The sequence below is a fragment of the Uloborus diversus genome, chromosome 1, assembly GCF_026930045.1.
Source record: "Uloborus diversus isolate 005 chromosome 1, Udiv.v.3.1, whole genome shotgun sequence".
Lineage (NCBI taxonomy): Eukaryota > Metazoa > Arthropoda > Arachnida > Araneae > Uloboridae > Uloborus > Uloborus diversus.
In genome coordinates this window covers 236,626,946-236,653,750 of record NC_072731.1, presented here as the reverse complement: position 1 = coordinate 236,653,750, position 26,805 = coordinate 236,626,946, and the positions used below count along the sequence as shown (strand labels likewise).

At 34.4% G+C, this 26,805-nt stretch overlaps 1 protein-coding gene across 1 annotated transcript in view; it reads right to left on the bottom strand.

The window, feature by feature from the left end:
- LOC129225919 (uncharacterized) overlaps nucleotides 1-16,111 on the bottom strand; it is a 126,875-nt gene extending 110,764 nt beyond the window's left edge. The window contains exons 1-3 of the mRNA XM_054860455.1: nucleotides 15,962-16,111; nucleotides 11,767-11,837; nucleotides 2,862-3,183 (exon numbers count right to left, since the gene is read on the bottom strand). Coding sequence (XP_054716430.1) covers nucleotides 2,862-3,183; nucleotides 11,767-11,799 — 355 coding nt within the window. The 5' untranslated portion in view covers nucleotides 11,800-11,837; nucleotides 15,962-16,111. The remainder of the gene's footprint in view (nucleotides 1-2,861; nucleotides 3,184-11,766; nucleotides 11,838-15,961) is intronic.
- Between the last annotated feature and the right edge of the window lie 10,694 nt (nucleotides 16,112-26,805).

Genomic DNA, 26,805 nt, shown 5'->3' with positions numbered 1-26,805 from the left:
AAAAATATATAACAAAATCTAGCTACAAAAAAAAAAAAAATCATTTATTTAAAAAAAAAATATTTTGTAAAAATTAAAAATCAAAATTTTTAATTTTCTTGAAAAAAAAAAACAAGGTACTTAGTCTTCTTTAAGCAACATAAATTCAAAATTTCATGGTGGCATTTTTGTGGTACCATGGAGAAAAAAAAATTCTCTTTCAAACAGTTGCTTTAATTTTATTAATAAAAAACATCTGTTCTAATGAAAAGTAGTTAAAGTTTAAACCGGGACTATTGCGTAGAAAAACATGTACATGGCAGTATTGCAAGCATATTAACAAGTTTAAACAATTTTTTCGGTGAAAAAATATTTCTTATTGAATAAAAAATCTAAATTTTATTTAAATTTGAAAACTTCAATTTAAAAGCTACTGAAGCTTTTTTAGCCATATTTTAAAAGCAAATTTAAGTTTTATTTATGTATAATTTAATTGCTACAATATAAAATTTAATATATTTTTAAGCCCATTAAGAAGCAGTTTGAGATGTGTGTAACTCACTTTGCTACTATAGAACACGATTTGTAAGTCCTAGTATAGATATACTTTCTTCGTAATATTTCAGTTGCTTTTGCCATCTCCTCTTTCGAGACTTGGTATGTTCTGCTTGTAGCAGTGACATGATGTAATTTGCACAGAACAAAATTTTTAGGAATGGTCAAAATGTCTGCTTTTCTTGGATAAATGAACGATGATGATGGTCCGCTAGGATGAAGGAAAGAAACCTGGATTTCTTCTACCTGATCTTTTGAAATTACATATCTTATCCACCGTTTGCTGTCATAGGCACAAGCAATATAGCCCACAATTTCTTCAAACTGTACATCCCCATAATGAGGGCTCATGAACTCGGAATCCTCTGTACTAGAGCCTGGTTTTGGATCTTTGCTGAACTCATTCATAACATCATCAGTTTCAGGAACTGAAGAATGTTTTTGCTTACTTAATTGTATGCGACAAGCAGTACAAATTTTCATTCCTTCTTCAATGCCATATGTTAGTGTTGTCATCCACAAACTTGCAGTTCTTAGATCTTTTTTCGCCCAATGTCCTTCCTTTTTAAATGGATTGCAGCAAAATATGCTCCATTGTTTATCCATTTTCAACTGAAAGTTGGCTCTTAACAACAAAAATATGCATAAATTTAACATTAAAATAATTAAAACTTGGAAAAAAATTTCTCAAAGCAAGCAGTAAAATTTAGAATGTGCACTGTCCAAGAACATACAAAGTACTGAGGATTTCAATGCCTCTGTAGTGGGAGAAAGCAGACGGGTTTCATATTACACCAGGAGAAAGCCTAAGGATTCGTTACAGCAGGCAGCTGATGAGTGGAAGTGGCTACTTAGGGGATGGCTATTTAGCAGGGATGTAGGTGCTGAAGCATGACTCATGATGGTCAAGCCCTTCTACTGTATCAACCCATGAACATAGGATTGAAAAAATGTTGATTGGAGACCTTTGCTTTACTGAATTATTTCAACACTTTTGATTACGGACCATTTGCCATCGATAAGTAGACTAATATATTTTCAGTTAATAAATTTTAATTCTTGGCTATTTAAAAAAACCTGCATATATATATATTTCTGTATAAATAAACATCTATATATATTTAAAGGAATCAAGCAAAGGGTGCTTGATTGTGCAAACACCTCCTCAAATACTATACAGCCCCCCCCCCCCCACAGGGATGAAACCTCTTTACAGAAAAAAATGTCCCTTAAACATCCCCTTAAAAATCTTAATGGCACAGTCTTTGCCATCCCTCCACCCCCTTTGGATGTTTGGATGATCCAGCTGATCAAGCAGTATGAATTGTTACATGAATAAAGATGTTGAAAGAGGAAATATTTTTTTTTCTTATGATACCACAATAATGCCATCATGAAACTTTGCATAAATGTTGCTAAAGTAAGACTTAATAACATAAATTTTTTTCAAAAAAATTAAAAATTTCAATTTTGAGTTTTTTTAATTAAAAATTTTTTTTTTTCAAAAAAATGTTAAAAAAAAGAAAAAGGTAGAATTACGTCATGTCATATATTTTATAAAACCTTATTAAATACAGAATAAAACACTACCAGTTTTAACTCTTTGAGTCAAATAGTTTTTTAATTACGGCCGTTTCAAGAAAACGTGCCAGGAAAAATTTTCAACTTCGTCAAAACTTTAAAATATTATAATTCGAAAACAAATGAGTGAAAAAATCCAAAACTTTGTATATTTTCTCTGTTGTGGTAATGCTCCATTGGAACAAAAAATGAGCAAAATCTAAAGACATGACGTTTTGACCATTGGTTGATTTGATATGGAATTACCCTTTAACAGAAATAAAGTAGGATTTTTTTTATACCCCCCCCCCCTTTTTTATATATTTAACATTAGCAGTTTGAAAAAAAATTCTGGAAACTCAAAAATTTTCTGCGAACATCGTTCGTGCGTTTGTCTATATTATGCAAGACTACACAGAGGTCAACATTAGTAATATTATTATTTACTGGAAATGTTTAAGTAAAAATTTTAATATATTTTCATTTCATGAGTGTGTACCCATGTCTGTGCATTTATAAATGCACACATGTTTTTGTGCACATATCTCTAAAATTTAAAAAAAAAAAGTCACTTTCTATTTAAAATTTTACAATTTACAATATTTAAAAGGAAAAAAAAAACAATTTGTCAAAAAAAGTTCATTGAACTATTTCAGACTTTGTACCAACTTTGAAACAAACAAAAAAAAAAAAAAAAAATCAGGACAGTTTTTATTTTTTAATGTTTGATGCATAGCAAAACAAATAAGAACAGAAATATAATGTACCTGTATATATGTTTCCGGAACTAGTGGATTCTTGACCATTGTATGCATTATCACTTGCTGTACTAATGACACTTTGCACATTTTGATGTCCATATGTTTCTACAGCTACATTTAAATTATTTTTTTCATGTGGAGTACTACTGGAAGCATTCTCTTCATCAGGAGCTTCATAGAGTTCAACTGCTAAACTATCAAATGGAAAATGGTTTTCCTCATTTTGTTCTGTATCTACTTCATCTCCGTATTCAACACTGGGTTGCATCATAGGCTCAGGCGAAGAATCTTCACAAGTACCTCCACCCATTGGACTACCTTCTTCCACCTTTATGCAAAAAAAAAAAAAAAAAAAAAAAAATTAACTAAAATATTTATTTATATAGAAATTTTAAAGCAAGTTGATATTATTTGTGCATTTGCATTTACTAGCTTCTAATCGCTAGTCATCGGGCCGAATTTAGACATGACACGTGACAGACCCTAATTTATAACAGGTATGGGGGCCACAGGCAAACTTATAATCTGGGCAACTTTTTACAACAAACAGGACATTTTTTACCCGACAGGGAATTTACCAGACTGCGCATGTGAGTGCAGGACGCTAAGGAGAGTAAAGTGTTTATGAGTCTATGTATGTATGTTTATTCTTATGTGGCATCATAGAGGCTAAATGCCTTGCCCAATTTTGACGATTCTTACGTCAATAGATTTGTCTTAACCTAAGCACCAAAATGAGTGCAAAAATATAGGGGTTTTTTTAAAATGCTTGGTCAGTACGTATTTTGCTCTGGAAGGATTTTTTTTTGAGAAACAGCAACATTTAGTGTTTTTCAATATAATATAACAACACTTCAAGAACAAAAAAATAGTTTTTAATTTTTGATTGAATTCCAAAAGTAAGGGCAACAGCAAAAAGATAAATTTTAGCCAACCTGCAAGAAATGCATGCAGCATGAAGGTACCTTTCACTCCTCTTCCTCAATTAAAAAATCAACACAAATGATTTATTAACCCGAGAGGAAGCGCAGGGGTCATTTTATGACCCCAAGCTTCTGCAAGTAATAATTGCGAAAAAAACCAGCCACCAGTTCCTTTTTTTCTTATCAGTAGCTGAGTTTGGTATCCCCTCATCTACCTTTTGGTAGCAGTTTAAACGGATTTCGGGCATTTGTGCTCCACTAAAATACGTTTTGTTGGTTACTGGGGTCATAAAACAATCCCGTGTTCTGCCGTTTGTTTCACAGACCAACTATTTTGAATGGCCAAAATGGTTATTTTGTTTATACTCCTTCAATATTGAAGTTATTTCATGCAAACAGTAATGCCAATGCAAGTGATTGCAATACCTGTATACTGAATACCGGTATTTAGAGCTATTCTGCAATTTTGTAATACCGGTATCTGCTGGGGTAGAATACCGGTATTTTCGGTATTAGCTAAAAATAATAAATAGATTAATTAAAGAGTTTTCAAATTTCCTAATTAGATATCTACTATTATTTTAAATATACATTCATTTTCGTTGAAACAGTACCAAAGTTAATAGATTGAAGTAAAAATATTACTTCAAAAGCACGAATTTATCAAATATCAATGAATAAAAGTAGCCGAAAGATTACAAAATGATATTTTCATCACTAGATGATGTGATAAATCGCCATTTTGTGAGTTGATGTGAACCATATTTTTATTTTCTTCATTTCCTTCCTTGACTTGCCTTCGTGTGAAAATTAATTTTAAGTGCATTTAAAAAAAATATGTTTGTGCTGTGAACAATTTATTTCAATTATCAATTGCAGCAATTCTGTATGACATTAAAAAATGTATATATTTGTCTCAACTGTACTGAAATTTGAGAAAAACCTTTTCTTGTTAGTATAGCAAACACTAATTTGTTGTCACTGGTACTAAAGTGCTGTTCTGTCTCACTATTCAGTTTTATACCAAGCGAGATGGTGCATTGAACATTTGCAAAAAAAATAAGGCATACTCAGTTGGAACATATTTTCAAGTATTTACATAATTTTAAATAATTTCGAAAAGAAAACGAAAACAAAAAAAAAAAAAGATCAAATTGATTTCAAACCAAAGGGTTAATAAAAAGTAAACACAAACCTATTCTGACCAAGAGGAAATTACTGAAGATGATGTTACAGAAAAGAATTGCCACTCGAAGAATGATTACAATTAGCAATAAATAATCATGATAAAAAAATACCCCCAATACAAAAGAAATACCCTCACACTCACAAAAAGGTTTTTTTTCAAAACCAACAAGTAAAAGACCAAATTATTTGAAGATGAATAAGGACTTCCAAGCAACTACAGGATCAGGCATTATTAACAGCACCCCTGGCCTGCGTGAATTCAGAAAGAATATTTTCAACTGCAGGAAATTGGTTCACTAAAATGAGTTAAAGGCTTAGTGATAATTTAATAGATGCATTATGTTTCTGACTATTATTGATTTTTTATCATGATATTTGTTCCTCCATTTTGTATTTGTGCACAATAAGTAAATAATGCACTTTAGGCACAAAATAATAAAATATGGTAACGAAACATTAAGTTTTAAATTAATTTTTTAGGAAATTTCTAACACCGGTATCCATAACGGTATTAATACCAAATATCGGTATTGCAGCATTGTATTTTTGGTCCGGTATTGCAATCCCTAGCCAAATACCATAGGAGAAAGAAATAAGTCAAATTTTCAAACACTTTTTGCTGTAATTGAATCAAATAATTGTTTCATCAATGAAGAATACGGAGCTGAAAATTTTTTAGAAGAAATTCTTAGATCATGAAAATTTCAGCAAATATGATGTAGGGTTGAAAAAGGATAGAAATTCTTTAAATAAAGTGAATAACTCTGATTTTTGATGAATAATTTGCAAAATAATTAATTTTGCAAAATATGATATAAAGAGGAGTAAAATGAGACTAGATTGCCTTGAGAGTAGTGATTTTTTCTATTTTTTAGTTTTACTAAAAATGAAACATTTTTAGCATTTATTCTACTACAAGTTCCTGCATCAAAAATACCAGTTACAGCAATATAGTTGTAATCAAGTTCGTAAAAATCACATAAAGTGTTATTATCAGCTGTGTGTCTGAACTTGGTTTAAAGAACAAATGTAGAAATGCTTTCATTATAAGTGTGCTGTAAAGCTCATTTATAAATCACACTAATGTCTAAAATTCAATTTTAATGTCCAAAATTATGTGACATAGTAAACAAGTCTAAAAATTTTATTTTTATTAGAGTATGATGGGTTTTGATCTGGGGTCATTCAATGACCCCTGTGTGTAAAAGGGTGCGTTCATAAAGTCGAACGTGTTTAACAAGTGAAGCGAGTTAACCGAACGAGGGGTTCAAAAAGAGGACGCGTTAGCTAACTGATCGTTCAGAAAGTGTAACTCGGTTAGTTTTGTGAAGCGAAATTCTTAACGAAGCACACGAAACAAAGAGGTAGTTCGCTCAGTTAAAAAACATGGCGGCGCCCAGTGCATGCAATGTTTATATTTTAAATGTGATATATGTGCGATTTATAATGAGTTTATTGTTGAGCATATGAAATCTTGTAGCAATAAAACATCAGGGTTTGCAGGTTTGAGAAAATTTCAGTAAAAGAAATCGAAATAAATACTGCATACTTTAATTATTCATTTGCTCTAGACAACTATGACACAAAATAATAATATTAATGCATTTTGAATTTTACGAGCCTGTACGGATGCATTGTACTTTACTTTTAGTCAAATAATTTAAATACACCTTTGCCTATTATTTCTTAACGGGAGAAAAATGTGTCCGAGATCGGAAATTTTAAATTGAAAACACATTTTGCATTTTCCTGTAACTCATCAAGAAATAATTCAAAATACCTTGTGAAAGTCAGGTCATATCTGATTTTATAAAAGTTAGTAGATTTATAGTGAAATGTTTTCTATCCAAAAAGAGTCGGCGTGACTTTTTCTGCATATACCAGAGATACATCAATTTAAGAGTAAACAAGAGACTTTTTTCTATAATTTTTTTTTTAATTTTTTAGAAATTAACAATATTTGCAAACAGAAGGGCAGAAAATAGAATGTGTGGGAACATATTTTTTTTCTTTTTTTTTTTTAAAAAAGGACTATTTGTTGCTCTGTGCTAAGAAACCATGATGGAATCTAAAAAATTATCTTAATTAAGATGAAATTTAGTTGAAAGGAATCTGAAAATTTGTTTTCCTCTTTTTATTTTATTCAAAAGAAGAATCCTCTAGTCTTTTTTTCATCACTAACTTCAAAATACATATCCTCCGAAAAAGCAATGATCTGCGTCGTCTGCTAACCTAACGTCCACCATCTTTAATTTTAACTGATCGTTCAAAAAGTGAACGCGGGTAACGGAAAACCGAAGAGTTATCGTTGGTTAAGCCAGTGAGTTTAGACTTTTTGAAAGTACGCAAGGTTCGCCCAGGAAGTGCACGTTCTCCTGTGTTAAATGTTTTCTTTATGTCTCATACTTAATTTTAGAACAAGATGAGTTGAAGCTTTTAGTAGCAGAGCAACAAATGTTGGGCAAAGTAAGATAAATATAAAGGAAGAACAATGTATTTTATAATAAAACCTGCATTTGAAACATTATTTTTAATTTTGGCAGTAAATGTATTTTTCTCTTTTTTTTATCATGGGGAAAGAAAGTGAAAAATAAAATTTTTTGAATGAACTATTTTCTATTTTATAATTCAAAATTATTTGGATCAAATGAATAGATAAATAATAATGAATAAACAAATGTTTAGATAATGAAACAGTAAACAAATAAACGAGTAAATTAATATATCAGGCAATGAGGGAAGCAAAGGGATGTAAGTACCAAAATTAAAAATTTTCAGATAACCAGTACAAATGGTAGGTGAACCTCTCCTCTGGGGCAAGAGATAGTACTAGTAGTACTGGTAGAGTGGAAGGTGCTTTGGTACAGCATGAAGAAGAAAATAAAATTAATGCAAGCCAACCTAGGACTGGAACAACAACTCAAAACTGGAAAATGTGCGCCTACGCTTACTTTCCTTTGCTTCTGATTGCCTCATATGAGAAAAATAAATCTATATAAGTAAAACAGAATATATGGATATATATATATCATGCACATGTATATGTATGGTCCCTATACAAATCCAGTTTTCATCGTATCTGGACCAAATTTGGCAGGGAGGTACTTGGGCACCCAAGAAGGAACATAGGGAGGGGGTTCAAACGACAAAAAAGAACCAAACCATTCGAATTTTAATTTTAGAACTTGCAAATAGCATTAAAAAGCTCTTTCTACCGGAAATATCAATAAGGTCAATTCAATTTTATTGCCATTTGCAAGCCTGCAAAAAATACCCCTGGTGCACATTTACTTCCTTCAAATTAAAAAAAAAAAAAAAAAAAAAAAAAAAAAAAAAACAAGGCTGTAAAATCAACGGAAGAGCAGCTATAAGCATTTTTAAGCCTAATGGAACAGCATTTTTACATTAAAAAAATATCGTTTGAGCAATCTCATTTTAAATTAGCGTAAATAAAACCATTCAGAAGGTTGCCACTTTTTTTTTCTGGACTGTGACCAAATAAAATTTGGTTTTTGTTTTGAAGTAAAAACATCTCCTTTTAATTATTATTTGGCGATTTATCTTCTTTTTTTTTTTGGTTCTGCCAGCAGAAGATAATCAAAGATTTTAGTTATATTTATGGAGGGTTGCGTTTCTTTTATTCGGGAATTTTCGATTTGCCGTTTTCTTTCTTTAAGAACAATTATTTTGACTGGAAGTTTTACAGTATTTTTTTTTCCTGTAATTGAAGTCTGATTGTTGAACATGCATGTCAGGTAGACAGTGTAAAGCTGGGCGATGCAGCTAGCACGTCAATACAATAGAAAATAAAGAGGAAAATACATTTAAAATAAAAATAAATACTGTGCCTAATATTAGTAGCTCTCAGATTTGAAACATAAATAACAAGAACATTATCATTTTTTATAACAAAAATATTTTTTTATTTGAATCAAAATGTTACAATATCAGTATCAATTTTAAAAAATTTCTTGTACAGGGTTGTCACTCAATCCTGGCAATAAAATTCTCTGTGTGCCGCATTACAAAAGTAAACACTGATATTTGTGTAAGAACATTAATGTCGTGATAGTTACCAGGGGGGAAAGAAAATGAATTTAGAAAGTAATAAAATCATTTGAATTTTGACTTTCTGAATTCAAATTACGTTTTTTGCAATCACGGCTTGCAATAGGACCCTACTGGTTAAGCTTTTTGTTTCTACAAATGGACTGGAACGGAAATGGAGAAGAATTTCGCACCCGTCATATTATGACTGATGATTTTCTAGATTTTAGGTAATAATACAAGGATTATAGATTAGGTAATACAAGGTCCAATCCACTCAAGAAGAAATTGTCATTATGATGCAGGAATTAAGATCTGGTTATTATTTCAAATTTGCACCCGTATACTCATCATAAAGATTTAATTTACAGTGTATATATGGTATTTTTATTTCTTACCAATCTTAAATGATAGGGTAGTATTCTGGAAATTTTGTATTTTGATAAAGTTTTGCTTTCCAAGTTCATATCTATGTTGATGTCCCCCCCCCCCTCTTTTTGAAAGTCAAATCTGCCAAAAGTAATTCTAGTCATCATTGTAGTCTGAAAAATCAGAGCTCAATAAGCAATTTGTGATTGCTCAAAAAAAGAAATAAAGGAGCATTGAAAAAAAAACTGAAATAATGGCATGGTGATCACCCATGATATGATTTTTATTTAAAACTTTTAAAAAAGAGAAAGAAAAGGATCCTTCTGAACATAATATTAAAAAGCAAAAAAGTTATGTAAGCACAAAAAAAGAAATTCATGCACTTTAAATAAATTAGCTTAGAATTCAAGATGAATGCCGATAAAACATTAAATAATTTTCGCTTTTATGATTGACACTTTAATTTATTTATAGAAAATAAATAAATACATGTAATAATAAATTGTTATTTTTCATTTTATGTTACTAAATATAAATTTTGGAATTATTTATTTTTGAAAAAAAGTTTTGGTAGTTTATTACAAATACAAAAGTGAGGACCAGCAACAGGCTCTGGACCCAGCTCTCTGGGCCAGAAGATCAATGGCCCTCTTAAAACTATCTACTCCCTTGCTCCTTACCACCTGTTCCGGTAAGCTGTTCCAAGGTTCCACTACTCTGCTAAAATAATAATTTTTCCTAATATCCATGTTAGCCTGAGATTTAAATAGCTTAAAACAATGACCCCTTGTCCTGTTTTCAGGGTGCTAAACTTTAGCCCCGTAACATCTCTCGTTTTAATAAATTTAAACAGCTGAATCATGTCCCCTGGGTCTCTTCTTTGCTCAAGACTACATTTTTAGCATTCTAAGCCTGGAATCGTAGTCTAGTTTTGGGCATTGATTTATGCAACTTCAATTTGGAAAAAGGTAAAATTACCTGTACTTCCCAGGTTTTTAAAAGAATTTTCCAAATTCCCTGGATTAAGTTTTCCCTGTTTTTTGGTCAATTTTTCAGTTTCCTTTATCTTTTTTTTTTTTTTTCATGTTTCCCTGTGGCATGGCAAATTTGTGGTATTATCATACCTTCAGAGATAACTTCTTGACTGGAAGGCGACATGTGATACTATACTACATAGTTCACATATTACCAGAGAGGTGGCACCACAAAAAAAGTAAAAAAATATTTCACCTTCCCTACAACTAATACGTGAAAGAGTGGAAACTAATATGTGAAAAAGTGGATTAACAGATTGAAGTGAATTTGGGGAGCCGGCAGAGCTATGTTTTTTTTTTCAAAGAAATAAATATTTCTCAAGCTTTTAATTTAAAAGCTTGATCAATGATGCAATTATCCTCTTTATGAATATTCTTATGCCATATAACATGTAAATTTCTAATCTCTGTTCGATTAAGTTCAATAATCTAGAGCAAAGTATCTAAAAAAGGCAATTTAGATATTAGCCAATTTTGTAAGGTTTTATCGCAAAGAAAATCAATCACAACAAATAAAAATCGGCAGGTGCAATGTCCAGTGAGTATATTCCAGCAATTGTCAACAGAATCTGGATATGGCGTGAAACACATGAAAAAAAGGCATGATACCGAAACATGATGAAACAAGATAATACTGATCAATACAAAAGTTTGAAAACATGAATGAATTTCAATGAGTTATCTTGCTCACTATACTCACTCAACAGTACTACACCACATGACTTTCTGTTGCTCCAATCATGTGAAAAAAACATGAAAATTTGGCTGATATCCAAAATGCCATCTCCAGATATTTCATACACACTTTCAGATACAAATTGATTTTTAGCAATCCAGGAAAGGAAATTTATTCACTACATGGCAAAAAGTATTCAAAAATGATGGAAATTACATCGATTAAGAATAAAAACTTGGAAGTCGTTTGACAAAAATGATACAACTACGCAGTGCCATAAGAGATCAAGATTGTCCACAAATTAAGTTCAGCTTTGAGGGAAGAAGGGGGCTCCTGAAATTGTGAGTTAATGACAAGAGGATGGAAGGGGAAGTACCATTTCTTTACCACAATATGCTTAAAAAAAAGTCTGCCATGTGATAAGGGGAAGGTGAAGTGTGACATAGGGAGGAATGGTGTCAAAAATGTTGAAAAATAAGTCATATACATCATTTATGGACAACTCCTAACACAAAAAAAACTTAGTCGTCAAAATATGCCATAATTCTATTAACATAAAAACATTCGTAGTTAGATTCAAATTTGATATCCTTAGATGTCAAATAATCTTTTACTACCTATAGGTTAAACAAAATGGTATGCAAAAATTCACTTAAAAATTGAAATGAAATTACCTCATCATCAAGCATGGGAGATATGTCACTCATGATTTTGAGTAATGTTTGAAATTAGTTCTTTATCAAACCTGGAAAGATACCCATGCAAAAAATTAATACAGGAAAGATATATTGAAAAATGAAAATAATCAATAGCTAAATGCAGTTCTTTCAAATTGGAAAATTATAATTGTAAATCTGAAACTACTTAATAACTTTCTTACGCATTAACTGCTTACTCTTATTGCATAGCACTTCTTCATAGAAATGCGTTGTGCGAGTAAAAAAGCGGGATTTTAAACTGATTCCCCAGTAACAAAAACACTCATTTTAAATCGCGAAGACTTACGGTATTAAAAATTAGAACGAAGTAAATAATGTACATGCTTGCAACACAATACAAAAAGGAAAAAAAACAGCCTAAAGATGTGGTGTGACTGTAATCAAAAATTGCACAAAATAATCAACTAGAATAACGCGACAGAAATTTAATTGACACACAAAAACAATACGATTTCCCACCCCCACCCCCAGAGGCGTAGGAACTTTGAAGAAATAGGGGGAGCTGGGACACAGTATAAGAAGTGTCTGGAATCTAAGGGGCAGAAGCAGGGGCGAAAATAATTGGGGGGGGGGAGGCTTTTAAACGTTTTTCCCCATAAAAAATTGGCTTAGAAGCTTCCATCTCTTATTGAATATTGTATATATACAATTGTTTATGGAGAGAATGAGGTGATTAAACTTCTGGTTTTGAAAAGGAGTCGGTTAGTACTCGAAGATGAGCACGTAGAAATAGAGTTGTTTCGGGGTCTCTCCCGGAAAATTTTCAAATTTCTTGTTCTAAAATTGAACTTATAGGTGATCTTTGATAATGTTAAGGGGAGAAAAGGTTCGAATACCCTCCCTGAAAAATTTTTGAAATTAATGTCTTAAAGCGCGATTATATACCATATTTGTTGCCTTTAGTGAAAATATTACTCGAAGGACTGTCCTCGATCGATTTTTTCGAACGATTTACATCTCCGTCCCAATATTTCGAATTGGAAGTCCTAAAAACGTAATTGCAGACAACCTTCAATGATGGCAGGGGAAAAGGCTGTACTAGGGCTCTAATCTGGAAATTTTTCAAAATTGAAGTCCTAATAGAGAGCGGTTTTCAATGATGTAATAAGAAAAGGTTCAGAGGTTTCTTCTTAATTTTTTCGAAATTGTAGTTGCAGAAAAACGCGACTGTGGATCATATTTGTTGGCGTTAGGGGTCCAGCAAAAATTGAAATTGAAGTCCCAAAAACGGAATATTACATAATCTCCCATGTTGTTGGAGGGCAAGGCATTCAAAGGACTCTCTTCCGGAAATTTTCAGGGAATTGAGCCTTGAAAACAAAGTTTGAGGCTCTCTGTAATGATTTTGGAGGAAAGGGGAGGCTTCGACAGCGTAGCATTTAGAGGACCTTCTTATTTTCTGAGAACTAGAAAAAGGGGAATAGATGAAACAGGAGGGCAGAAAAACAGAACGTTGGATATGTGTTAAAATGAATTATGCACTATATATTATATTGTTCAGATAAATTTTAAATTTAAAGTCTTTGAGTCTTTGATAGAAACTATAAAATATTGTTGGCTTTTTTTCTGCAATCATAGATGAAAAGTAACAATTTTGGCATAAAAATATATCTGTAAGTGATGAAAAAATCGTAATTTTGAGAAAGCAAAAAATAATAATAATAATAATAATAATAATTAATTTGAATTTTGACATCTGGAATTCAAATTATGTTTTTCGCAATCACGAGTGTGTGTGTATGTGTCTGTGTACAGGTATGAGTGTGTGGGTAGTTGTGTGTATGAGTGTTTTGTGGTAGGGGGGGGGGAATGTGTATGCGTGTGTAGGAATATGTGTTTGTGTCTGTGTGCAGGCATGAGTGTGTGGGTAGTTGGGTGTATGAGTGTTTGTGGTAGGGGGGGGGGATGTGTATGTGTGTGTAGGAATATGTGTTTGTGTCTGCGTGCAGGCATGAGTGTGTGGGTGGTTGTGTGTAGGTGTGTGTGTATATGCCCGTATGTATGCATGTGTGTGTATGTGTGTAGGTGTATGTATGTGTGTATGTATGTATGCGTGTAAGTGTAGGATATTGACGCTACCTGGAGATGATTTTCGCTAGAACATCGTGCACATTAGCAGCATCGTGATGCCGGTTGACGGTGGTGTTGCAGAGGGTGCTGGCGGGAAAATAAAATGATAGCACATCAAAACAGGCAAATGAAAGCAATAAGCAATCGTGATTGCTCAAAAAACAAGAATAACTGTAACTTCGTAAAGTATAATCTGAGGGGTCAGATAACTCAAAATGAGATACAGTGGCTCCCAAAAGTGTTCGTACACCTTGAAATTTTGTAGTAAAATCAAAATAACGCGAAACTGAATTCGAATATGAAGTCCTTTTTTTTTCACACCATTCCTATGCCATTCTGAATAAAACTCAGTAGTTTTTTTTTTTTTTTTTTTTTCAAAATATTGCCAGATTTTATTTTTGAAATTTGTCAAAAGACGAAGGGTCAGAGAAAACAATACGCCACAAAAGTCATCGCACACTTAAATATTTTCGAATAAATTCATGATTAAAATTATCATAAGTTGTTTTTTTATTACTTTTGCAATGTGATGACACACTGTAAAGTCATTTGGTTTTAATTTTTTGTTTATTTATGCCCTAATATTCTGCTTATTATTTTGAAATGGCAGCTATGCGCATAAACCAAAAACACAATTCGAAATTTGATGTTTTTTCTCTCTCAGTAGCCGTAAATTGGTTTGAAATGTCTCTAAATTAGTTAATTTATACCATTCTATAGTGAAGTGCTCGATAAAATGCTTTAAAGACAAGAATCGGATCGAAAACAAGGTAAGAAAATGTCAAATGCAAAGTTAACAAAGCGTGATCGGAGATTTAGTTAAAAAAAAGGATGAAAAATACACCTTTGAGTGATGAAAATTTTTCTGCAGAATTGAATGAAACATTTTCGTTTAATTTTCCCCTAAAATTTTTCGCCAAGTTCTCTGATTACCTGGATTTAATGGGACCTCTTCCTGCAGAAATTTTCTTGTTCGTGCGAAAAACAGAAAGCTTACGTTTTCCGCCGTAAAATCAATGATAATAAGATCAAAACATTTTGGAATAACGTCTTACTTAAAAATAAAAATAAATTCAACATTTTGGGTCAAATTGTTGCATAATTGTAAATCGAAAAAAAATGAGAAATTAAATCTAAAGAACTTAGTTGGGATCAGTTAATCAGGACGGTGAAGGTGTTGTTGTGTGAGGGTGCAGGACTTGGAAGTTTGAAAATTTTCGATGAATCATGCTGTTCAGTGAAATATTTTTAAAAACAATTTTTTATTGTTATCCTCCTTATTGGTCTCCTTGATAATTAACAATTATCAAGGAGACCTCAGCAAGAATTTTAACTACCTCAGCCGCCCCCAGACCAAAATTCTGGATTCGCCACCTCATTGGACAAAACAACCGCATGCAAAACTAATAAGAATATGAACTGAACTGTAATGCCGCTCTCGAAAGTCGAAACACGAGCTCAAGGTGGGGAGCAAATCCATATTGGTGCTGGTACTGATTTTCGCAGGCCGCGGGGTAGAGCCCACTTTTCCGCATTTCTGGAATCAAGAGATGTTTTAACAGTAAAAAAAAGGGTGAAGTTGAATTCAAGTGCACTGACAACTCCGTCTGCGCCCTGCTTTTGTTGCTTATTGGGTGGAAATTCCGAAATTCCTAGGAAAGGCAGATCACATTTTTGAAATCAGGTTTGAGGAAATCAATGTACGGCAATAAGCTGCAGTGCTAGAATTTTCCGGGGGAGCTGAGCCGGTTTGAAATATTCCAGGGGGAGCTCAAGCTCCCCCAGCTCCCCCGGTTCCGACGCCTATGCCCACCCCTCCACAACACTAAGCTACCGCCATTTTGTCTCGATGTATGGGTATCGAACCAAACAACTTATCTGTCAAGAATTATAAAACAGCTTAGCCGGTAATATTCCTCTCACTGAGCATGCATGGAATCATGCCACAACACACAACATATCAATAAGTGCAATAAATTCAAAATTTTTTGCAATTTTTGCAACACGGACTCGAACTCTAGCACAACAGCTGAGAATGCACAACATATACAACAATTGTAAATAACTTTAAAATGCTCACCTACAAAGGATGAAATAAATAATTTATGTGATCAGATGATGAAATTAATCCGAAATGAAAAGATGCGAAAATATTTGTTTACAAAATTTTATACATATACATCGAGAGACTGCACCGCCACATCGTGCACACAAAGCGAAACAGAGCTGAACAACCGTTTTAAACAACCAATCAGAAGCCGTAACAAACCAGCTTTGGGGAAACGTCACTACATTCTTTCGCCGCTCTCTATGGTCGTTTCGCTCTACTCATACTTGGCATGCAGAGGTTCGCTGGATCGACTACCGGAGGTGGTAGTGGTAGGAAAACTTGACTCGGTCTGATGATATTATCGTGTATGCATTCGAAACTCGCGTTGGTAAGGCAGCAGTGCGGTGGGATGAAAAAGAAATGGGGAAGTGTACAATTTATTAAGGGGCTGTCCATACATGATGTTACACTTTTTTTTTCCAGTTTTTGGACCCCTCTCCCACTTTGACACAAAGTGTTTGCACTTCACCTTACCTCCCCCCCCCCCCTTTTTATCACATATGTCACGACATTTTTCCTAAACATATTCTTAAAAAAACTGCGTGATCTCACACTTCTTGTTTCCCCCTCCCTTCCCCTCGTCACAACTTCATACCCCCCCCCCCCAAAGCTTGACATCATTTGTCCCCTAAAAGATTAATGATCGCTTACTTTTTCTTGTGCATAATGGTAGTTAACCAACAGCTAAAATATTCATCTGCCGGCTTAATCAAAAAAATGTATTCAATATAAATACTTACAAACCCGTCATTTCGGGGGGGGGGACAGGAAGGGGCAACCTCCCTCTCCCTAGCTCCTAGAAATTTAGCGCTATTTTCATACAAGGCGACAGGGCTTTAAAGTTTTTACATTCTACTTTGATTGATATGATTGCTTCCCCCCCCCCCCCCGGGAAAATTCGAAATAACGGGATTGGTTTTTGATTTAACTTAAAATAATTATTTTATATGTAAAGTTTTATACTGTATGATGCCTTTTAATGCGCAACATTGAATGGTAATATAAAACGTTGTAATACAACCACGGGCGGACTGGCCCGCAGACCGTTGCGCCCTCCCACCTATACGCTCTCGCATTGCAGTTGTTGTTTTTTTTTTTTTCCCCGCCTTTAAACATGTGCAACTTCGTTTTTTTCTTTCTTTTCTTTTTTTTTCATTTATTTATTTTGCGTCCTTGAACCTGGGCTTTTTTTTTTTTTTTTTGTCGAACCTATGCGCCTTTGTTTTATTTTTGCGTTCTCAAACCTATGCGAGCTCGGTTTTTTTTTTTTTTTTTTTTTTTTTTTTTTTTTTTTTTTTTTTTTTTGAGCAATCACGAATGCTTATTGTTCTCACTTGACCGTTTTGATGGGCTATGATTTTATTCCCCCCCCTCCCCCCGCCAGCACCACCGTCGGCCGGCCGCCTCACGATGCTGCTCCTCTAGCGAAAACCGTCTCCAGGTTGCGTCACTTACTTGCCTACCTTTACACATACACCTACACACACACACAAACACATACACACAACTGCCCACATACAAATACCCCCCACACACACAAACACACAACTTCCCACACACACACACACATTCTTACACACACATACACATACACCCCCCCCCCCCACACACACACACGCCTACATACACACACTCGTGATTGCGAAAAACATAATTTGAATGCAAGATGTCAAAATTCAAATTTTTTTTTTTTTGTGCGTCTTTGATCCTGAGCGGCTTCATTTTTTGGCGCCCTCAAGCCCTGTGCGACTCTTTTTACATCCTTTTACAAAAAACGAAGCATTATATTCGCGAAAAAATTTTCACCCAAAAATCGGCCTTAATTTCCATTTTGCTCACCCCCAAATGAATGTTGAGATTTTTTTTCAACCCGATCACACGTGGAATGTGCCTAGGAACGTACAGACACCCGAAATATCCATTTTGACGATCCCCGAGTAAATTACAACGAGTTTTCTCGTGACGTCTGTATGTACGTATGTATGTACGTATGTGTGTATGTATGTCGCATAACTCAAGAACGGAATGTCCTAGAAAGTTGAAATTTGGTACGTAGACTCCTAGTGGGGTTTATTTGTGCACCTTCCTTTTTGGTTGCATTCGGATCCTCCAAAGGGGGTATCTTACCCCTTTTTGCGGGGAAATCATTGTTAATTTCGATGTAAACTCAGTGGTGTTAAGTGGTGTTATAATTTGGCGGATACTTGGCGATATATCGCCAGTCTTTTGGTCGCCAAGTTTTTTTTTTTTTTTTTTTTTTTTTTTTTTTTTTTTTTAACTGGTTTCAATTTGGCCACTGTTGGTGATATTTAGAGAGCAAACAATTGAATCATATTAAAAGTGCCAATAATGAGAAAATGACATTAAATTGGAGTAGAAGGAAGTCATGTGATGCACACATCAGCTCGTTTTACTTGTGCTCTTAAACCTGAGCAGCCTCGTTTTATTTTATTTTTTTGTGCCCTTGAACCTGTGTACTTCTTTTTTTCTTCTTTGCACCCTCGAAAATCTTCATTTTCATTTTGCTTTCTTTGTGCTCTCAAACGTGTGAGCCTTGCTTTTTTTTTTCTTTTTTTTTTTTTTTGCACCCTCGAACTTGTGCCCTTTGTTTCTTTTTGCGCCTCAAACCTGTGCGTCTTCGGGGTTTTTTTTTTTCCCCCTTCAAGCCTGTGAGACTTCGATTTTTTTTTTCTTTTCCTTTTTTTCTTTTTTGCGCCTTTGAATCTGAACGACTTCATTTTTTTTTTTTTTTGTTCCCTGCACACCTGTGCGATCTTTTTCTCTATAGCTTCTTCAAACTTGAGCTCCTTTGTGCCTTGGTTTTTTCCCCTGCCTCTGAAGCCTCTTTTGTTAAAAATTCTATTTTATTTTACTTCATTTGCGTCCTCGAACGTGTGCGCCTCCGTTTTTTTTTCTATATGCGCCCTCAAACCCATGGGCTTTAATTTAATTTTTTTTTTTTTTTTGGTTGTCAAGGTTTGGCACTAATTTGTAATGTTGAAAAGCTTTGTAATCATCTTGTTAACATATGGCACATTTTTCAAAACAAACTGTATTAACTACTATTTAGTGAAAATGTTGAAAAAACAAATGTATTGTTTAAAATAAGTGCCATACTGTTTTAGTCTTTAGGTTGCTTCAGGAAACCTCCCTCTCTCAATAAAATAAATGACTTCGAGCTTTACTCTCCAATCCTTAAGCGTAAGCAGGTGTCCTCACCTGGAGGGGGGCAAGCGTGGACTCAGACGGACATTAGTCCCCCCCCCTTTTTTTTGCTTGAAAATGACACTTATGACCCCTCTTTCTGGAAATGACCGACTCCAAAACCAGACGCTGGATTGCCCCTCGGTGGGGGGGGGGTCATGTCATGGGCGCAGATTGCTCAGTTGAAATTTTTCAGGGGTAGTTTTCTCTATTTTTGTTGGGGAGTTGGGTGCGTGTGCGTCCTTGCTCTTGGAAGGGATGAGATGGGCATTGGGCACCCCTGGCCCCTGGCGTAAGCACGCGTTGTAAGAAATTATATGCTCCACAAGGTTAGATTGCGTAACGCTTGCAAGAGATACCATGATTTATAACTGGGATCTCCATAATTGCGTAATGGGGCTTTCCACGATTGCCTACTGCGCAGATGCAAGAGAGCGCCTAGGATCATATGGCTATAGACAGTCGTCAAGACATGACTAGCAAAACTCCTGACCGAATAGCGGTATAGCTTTTATGGCAAATTTTTTTACCGCTTTTCCGGAGAAAGGGCAACTTGGCTGCCCATCCTGTTTGTATCACTGTGTAGAACAAATAAAATAGTTTGTGTGTCGTTGTTAATTATGGTCACTTCAATTCTCTCCAAAACTTGATTGATGGTAAATGTGAAAAAGAGAAGTGGGAATTCCGCTTCATGCGTATTAGGACACCTCTCTCTCCCGTCATTTGGGCAGTCAAGGGGGGTCAATTGACTCCCCTCTCCCTACGGATCTTAAAAACATAATGTAATTACGTTGCATTTTTGCTTGTACATTATTTTTTTTTTTTCTTCCAAAAAAAGCATTGAATTTATACCTTTTGCGCTTGTTTCCCCTCTTTGAAAACTTGAAAATGACGGACCTCCCCCCTCCCTTTACACACACACAGAAAAATTCTGGTTGTTCTTCCATTTTAACCATTAACACTTGAGTTGAATAATGTAAAAAATATCGAAGAGACTACTTTTTTAGTTAAAAAAAAGTGCACTACTTTTTTAGTTAAAGAAATCAGCAGCTGTCTGTAGTCATCGTATTTCCTGCCTCCTCCAATGAGAACTCCGCTCTGAGTTCTTGCCCGCTGCTGAATTTGTGTAAATTATAAACATCAAGAAGTAAGATTTCCTCCCTCAACCACCCTCCATGCCACGGACCCGTCATTTGGGGAAAGTTGTCAATTGTCCTTCCCTCCCTTCCTGCATTTTGGAAACGTAATATTTTTTTTAAACTGTGTTGAGTGTTTTTTAACTCCTTCTTGTAAACTTCGAAATGATGCCCCCCCCCCTCGTAGGCGGACTGACCCGCATCGGCTCGCGAGCCAGTGCGTCCTTCCTGCTGTGCACCCTTGCGCCTTCAAACCTGCGTTCCTGTTTTTTTTTTTTTTTTTTTCCCCCGCCTTTGAACCTGTGCGCATTCAAAAGTTTATTTTTTTTTAATTGCGCTTTCAAGATTTGTTTTCCCACCCTGAAATCTGTATGCCTTTGCGTGTATGTGTGTGTGTGTGTGTGTGTGTGTGTGTGTTTGTGTGTGTGTGTGTGTGTGTGTGTGTGTGTGTGTGTGTGTTTTGGGTTCACTCAAGCCCTGTGCGACTCTTTTTACATCCTTTTACAAAAAAGAAAGTATTGTATTCGCGGAAAATTTTTCACCCGAAAATCGGCCTTAATTTCCATTTTGCTCACCCCCAAATGAATATTGAGTTTTTTTTTCAACCCGATCACACGTGGATATGTGCCTAGGAACGTACAGACATCCGAAATATCCATTTTGACGATCCCCGAGTTAATTACAACGAGTTTTCTCGTGACGTCTGTATGTACGTATGTATGTGCGTATGTGTGTATATATGTCGCATAACTCAAGAACGGAATGTCCTAGAAAGTTAAAATTTGGTACGTAGATTCCTAGTGGGGTCTATTTGTGCACCTTCCTTTTTGGTTGCATTCAGATCCTCCAAAGGGGGTCTTTTACCCCTTTTTGAAGGGAAATCATTGTTAATTTCGATGTAAACTCAGTGGTGTTATAATTTGTCGGATACTTGGCGATATATCGTCAGTCTTTTGGTCGCCAAGTATTTTTCTTTTAAACTGGTTTCAATTTGGCCACTGTTGGTGATATTTAGAGAGTAAACAATTGAATCATATTAAAAGTGCCAATAATGAGAAAATGACATTAAATTGGAGGAAAAGGAAGGTTTGGTCCAAAAATATTGTTACAGTGCATTCCACTACAGTGTTCACAAATAGACGTGCAATCGAACCCAGCTTTACGACAGTTACAGTTTGTAACACACAATGTTTTACAATTGCAAGATTATTAGTAGGAGAACTTCATTTGGAGCAGGGATAATTGTTATGAGCTTAGGTGTCAGTCAGTTGCTTGAAGTATATTTGCCAACCCCATTCTTCTGTTGGAAGTTTAAAACTTAATCAAGTATGAATAAAAGTTTGTGTATAAGCAAGTAATAGCAAAAATGTCTCTAAAGTCAAATTTTGATTTAGCAAAAGTTTCACCAATTTCAGATGCCGCTCATCAACATCTTTTTAGGGTTTACCACCAGATTCAAACTTGGTTAGGATTTAAACTTCTCCCAGAAGAATCGGGTTGTCAATTTACTTCAAGCAACAGACTGCATCCTAAGCTCATGGCGATTACCTCTGCTCTTAATCAACTTCTCCAACTAATATCTTGCAATTGTAAAACATTATGAGTTACAAACTGTATCTATCGCAAAGCTTGATTCGATTGCACGTCAGTGTGTGGACACTGTAGTGGAATGCACTGTAACAATTTTTTCGGACCAAACCAACGAAATATTAGAAGATGATCCCTTATAAAAGACTAAAAAATAATAACCAAAAGTAAAGTTAAACATTCATTACATCCGCTGCGAGGAAATAATCAGTTCAAATAGTATTATACTACACTGAAACGAGCTGATGTGTGCATCACATGACTTCCTTTTACTCCAATTTAATGTCATTTCCCCATTATTCGCTATTTTAATGTGATTCAATATTTATTCTCTAAATATCACCAACAATGGCCAAATTGAAACCAAAAAAAAAAAAAAAAACCTCCGCCAAATTTGTCGCCAAGTTGGCGACAAAACTTGGCGACCAAAAGACTGGCGATATATCGCCAAGTGTCCGACAAATTATAACGCCACTTGAGTTTACATCGAAATTAACAATGATTTCCCCCCAAAAAGGTGCAAAAGACCCCCTTAGGAACATCCGAAAGCAACCAAAAGGGGAGGTGCACAACTAGACCCCACTACGAGTCTATGTACCAAATTTCAACTTTCTAGGACATACCATTTTTGAGTTATGCGAGATACATACGCACATACGCACATACGCACATACGCACATACATACAGACGTCACGAGAAAAGTCGTTGTAATTACCTCGGTGATGGTCAAAATGGATATTTCGCGTGTCTATACATTCTTAGGCACTTTTCCGCATGTGGTCGAATCGAAAAAAAAACTCAACATTCATTTGGGGGTGAGCAAAATGGAAATTAAGGGCGATTTTTGAGTGAAAATTTTTTCGCGAATACAATACTTCCTTTTTTGTAAAAGGAAGTAAAAACCTGTGAAAGTTGACCACTTGCGGTGCACTATTTTAGTGGTCAACTTAAACAGGTGGTAAACTTATAGAGGTTAATTTATATGATATATAAGACAAATTCTGTACCTGAAAAAAGCAGTCAAGTTAGACAGGTGGGTAACTTACGAGGGTGTATTTGTGTGTGTGTGACAAGTTTTACTGTATTCCTGATTTATTTAATGCAAGACTTAAATAGTTAGCCAAACATTGACTTTATTTTGCAGACTACTATCGGCGACACAAATGAACTATAAACTTTGGCGACAAAAAATTGTATAATGGTAGTAAAACTTAAAGTGAACGTCATTATATCGTTGCTCCATTTCAACTAAATAACTGTCATTACATTATTACCTATAAATTTTGTCCAAACATTTCTTCCTAAGACGTATATAGATAAAAAGCTATACTTTGTTGAAGTTACTTTTTGTATTGAGTTTTCTGTGTAAGGTTAAGTTATTGAAATGATGAAACTGAGCTGTCTGCATAAAAAGTGTATGTAATATAATTTGTTTGTATGAGTGGTCCCCAACATTTTCTTTCCAAGAGTCGCAGATACAAGTAAAATCGTTCTCATGGGCTAGAGCACATATAAAATTTCAAAATATTTTACACTTATCCAAATGAAATGGAAAAATACGGTAAAGGAAAAAAAAATTGCAAATCAATAATTGTTATTAGCATTACTTGATGCTTATTTTGTTAAACACAGCCTGTTTTTTCAGAAACCTATAGTCATTAATCGTACTCTTCGAGTTATAATATTTTAAAACAACGGACCACAATGATCAGTTTCGCGGGCCGGATTTGTCCCGCGTGCCGTAGGTTGGGCACCACTGGTTTATAATATTGTTAGGAATGAAATAAAAAAAGGAACTCCCCGATAACATCATTAGTTTTTGAGTTGTAACCGTATAATCATAGTATTGCTCTTGCAATGTTTCGGAAGGGTTGGGGGGGGGGGGGGGGGAGGGGGGAAGTAACCCAGTCAGCAAAATATCTTGCCTCAGTATTGCATAATAAACGTTGACATGCAAGAAAAATCATCTTGCATTAATGCTGCCTCAATGTTGTTATGTTACTCCATTTATACTGTCAGCAGGCTGCCACAATATTGACTGACAAGGTGTATGCAGCATAATATCAGGAAAATATCAAGGTAGGCTGCTTTTGTAATATTGCATACGTATTGATATGACAGGATAATATCAAGATGTTGTCATGACAGCATGAAATCAAGGTCTAGGCAAGATGATCTTGCTTTTGTAATATTGCATACGTATTGATATGACAGGAAAATGTCAGGATAAATTGACATGACAGTATGAAATCAGCACGTTTGCAAGGTGTTTTGTCTATTTATTTATTTGTATTATTTTCACTTTAAACTCGAGAATTAAATTTCATTCTTTAATTATTTTTGTTATTCTTCAAGATAATTTTCTAGCCTAAGAATATTTCCTTAAAGCTGACATCTGATCGGAAATTCATATAAAGGTATTAATAGTACTCGCAATTTAATTTAAAAAATGAAAGTTTCTTCGTTTTGCGTAATACTTGACTTATTTTTTAAATTCATGCTTCTAATTGTATTATAAAGACATAAAATGCCTAGTTAGGAATAACTGCGGAAGTTTTTATAACACATTTAACAGTAAAGAAAGCAAAATAATAAATAAGTAAATAAATACAATAAAATACACTTCCAAATGGATGTCAGCATTGAAAATATCCCATGGACAAAACACATGAATTTATCTTAAAGAATAACATAAATAAACATTGAATAACATTAATCTTATTCATGAGATTGAGGTGATAATACGAAATTCTGGGCTTCATGTCCTTTGTTTCAAAGCCTAGGAACGAAAAAAGTTTTTTTCGGCCATTTCTAACATTGATCGCACATTGTCTGCAATATGACTTGTTTAGTACTATATTAATAAACAAATGCAATTATCAGTCATTCATAAGTTATTCCTAAAACAATACTATTCCACACTAATAACTAAGCAACCAACTTAACGAAGCCTAAAGAACGCAACGCCAACGCCACGTGCAGCTCCTCTGAACCGACTGAATCGTAGGTCGAAGGAGGAAGATGTGCCAGCAATGCGAGGGACGCTGGGTAGAAAGAACTGTGCGCATGCGCAAGTATCAACGAAGGTCCACCTGTTCTATTGTGTACTAATTACCTTGACGGCGACAGCATGAAATCAATACATTTTGACGGCGTCAACATGTATGCAATGTTGTTATTGTAAGGTAATATCAATATTGATATTTTAAGATGAATGCAATGTTGCATACGTGCATACGTGTTGTCATTGTAATATTGCTTTTTAATCTTTATGCAAGCTTTATGCAGTATGAAACACGTCAATATTGACGCCGTCAGTATAATATCAATATCTGTCAAGATTGATGCAAGAAATTTTGCTAGTAGGGAAGAGGGGGGCCGGGAATTTGATTTTTTAGTGTATAGTTTAAGTACTAACATCCTGCAAAAAAAGTTTTCCCCTTATTTTTTGCGACTGGAAAAGCGTTTAATCATAGTACTGCTCTTGCAATGTTTCGGGGGGCGGGGGAGAAAAGCAAGAGGAATAAGGGTCAGGATTTAGTATTCCTTTAGTGTATACTTTATGTGCTAACATCCTGCAAAAATTCAGCTTTCCCTAAATTAGTTGCGACACAAAAAATGAATATTCATAGTACTGCTCTAGCAGTGTTTCGGATGGGTTGGGGAGGAAAGCAAGAGGGATGGTGGTCGGGACTTTGTGTTTTTTTAGTGTATACTTGGTGTGCTAACATCCTGCAAAAATTCAACTTTCCCTAAATTAGTTGCGACAAAGCCTATTTTTTTACCTTCATTGACTGGGCTATAAGTTGGGTGACCTAGGGCCCGCACCAAACCGTCAAATTTTATATTTTTTAACCCCGCCCCCCCCCCCCTTTTTTTGCTTCAAACTTTCAATATCTTAACTACGCATTTGATTTTGAACATTTTTGCAATTGGAAATATGCATCTAGGACTAACGGTTGCGAAAACAGAGATCTTGTAGATTGAAGTGGAACACCCTGTATATATATTACATATGTAATTGATGCAAAATAGTGTAATAATAAATATCAATACCTACTTGGGCAGCTTCAGGATTTGTTTCCGAATCAAGTTTACCACAGATGAAGGAAACTCCTAACTTTGGCATGAATAGAAGACCCTTTAAAAGAAAAGAAAGAACAATGTTTAAAATGTCATTTATTCAACTGGAAACTCATTTGTTGACGTTTTATGTGTTTGTTACCTTATTTTTTACTTTTTCTAGTCAGGGACTGACTTAAAGATGTCAGGATATTGGAAACAGATTTATTAGGGGCCCCTTAAGAGAATCGACAAGTGTCAGCTATTAATCGGTAAGTTTAAGTTTAAGCTTAGGTGTTCATTTTCTAGTCAAGCTAAATGATGAAAGAAATTCTATTAAGTAAAAAAAAAAAAAAGAAAGTGAAGTAGGGGACTGAGTTTTTTCAAAATGAACAAATCCGAAATTTGTTTTGAAAATTACAGTGTACAAAGAAAGATCATTGTATTTTATAGTAAAACTTGCGTTGAAACAGTATTTTTTTTTTTTAATTTTTGGCAGTTAGTTTGAGTCTCCAAAAAAAAAAGTTGAAAATTTTCACTTTTTTTTATGGGGACAAAGTGAAAAGTACAATATTTTTCTAAGGAAATATTTCCTTTTCGATTGCAACACATATTTTTGACCAAAAGAATCAATAAATAAAAGTTTGAATGAATAAATGAAAAGATAATGAAACAATAAAGAAATAATTAAATGAATAAATCAATTAATGTACGAAGAAAAATAAATGAGCGAGTAAAAGAAGGAATGAATAAGAAAATAAGTGAATGAATGAATAAACAAGTGACAGGGGTCTGTCCAGGACTTTTCACAGGGTCCGTTTTTT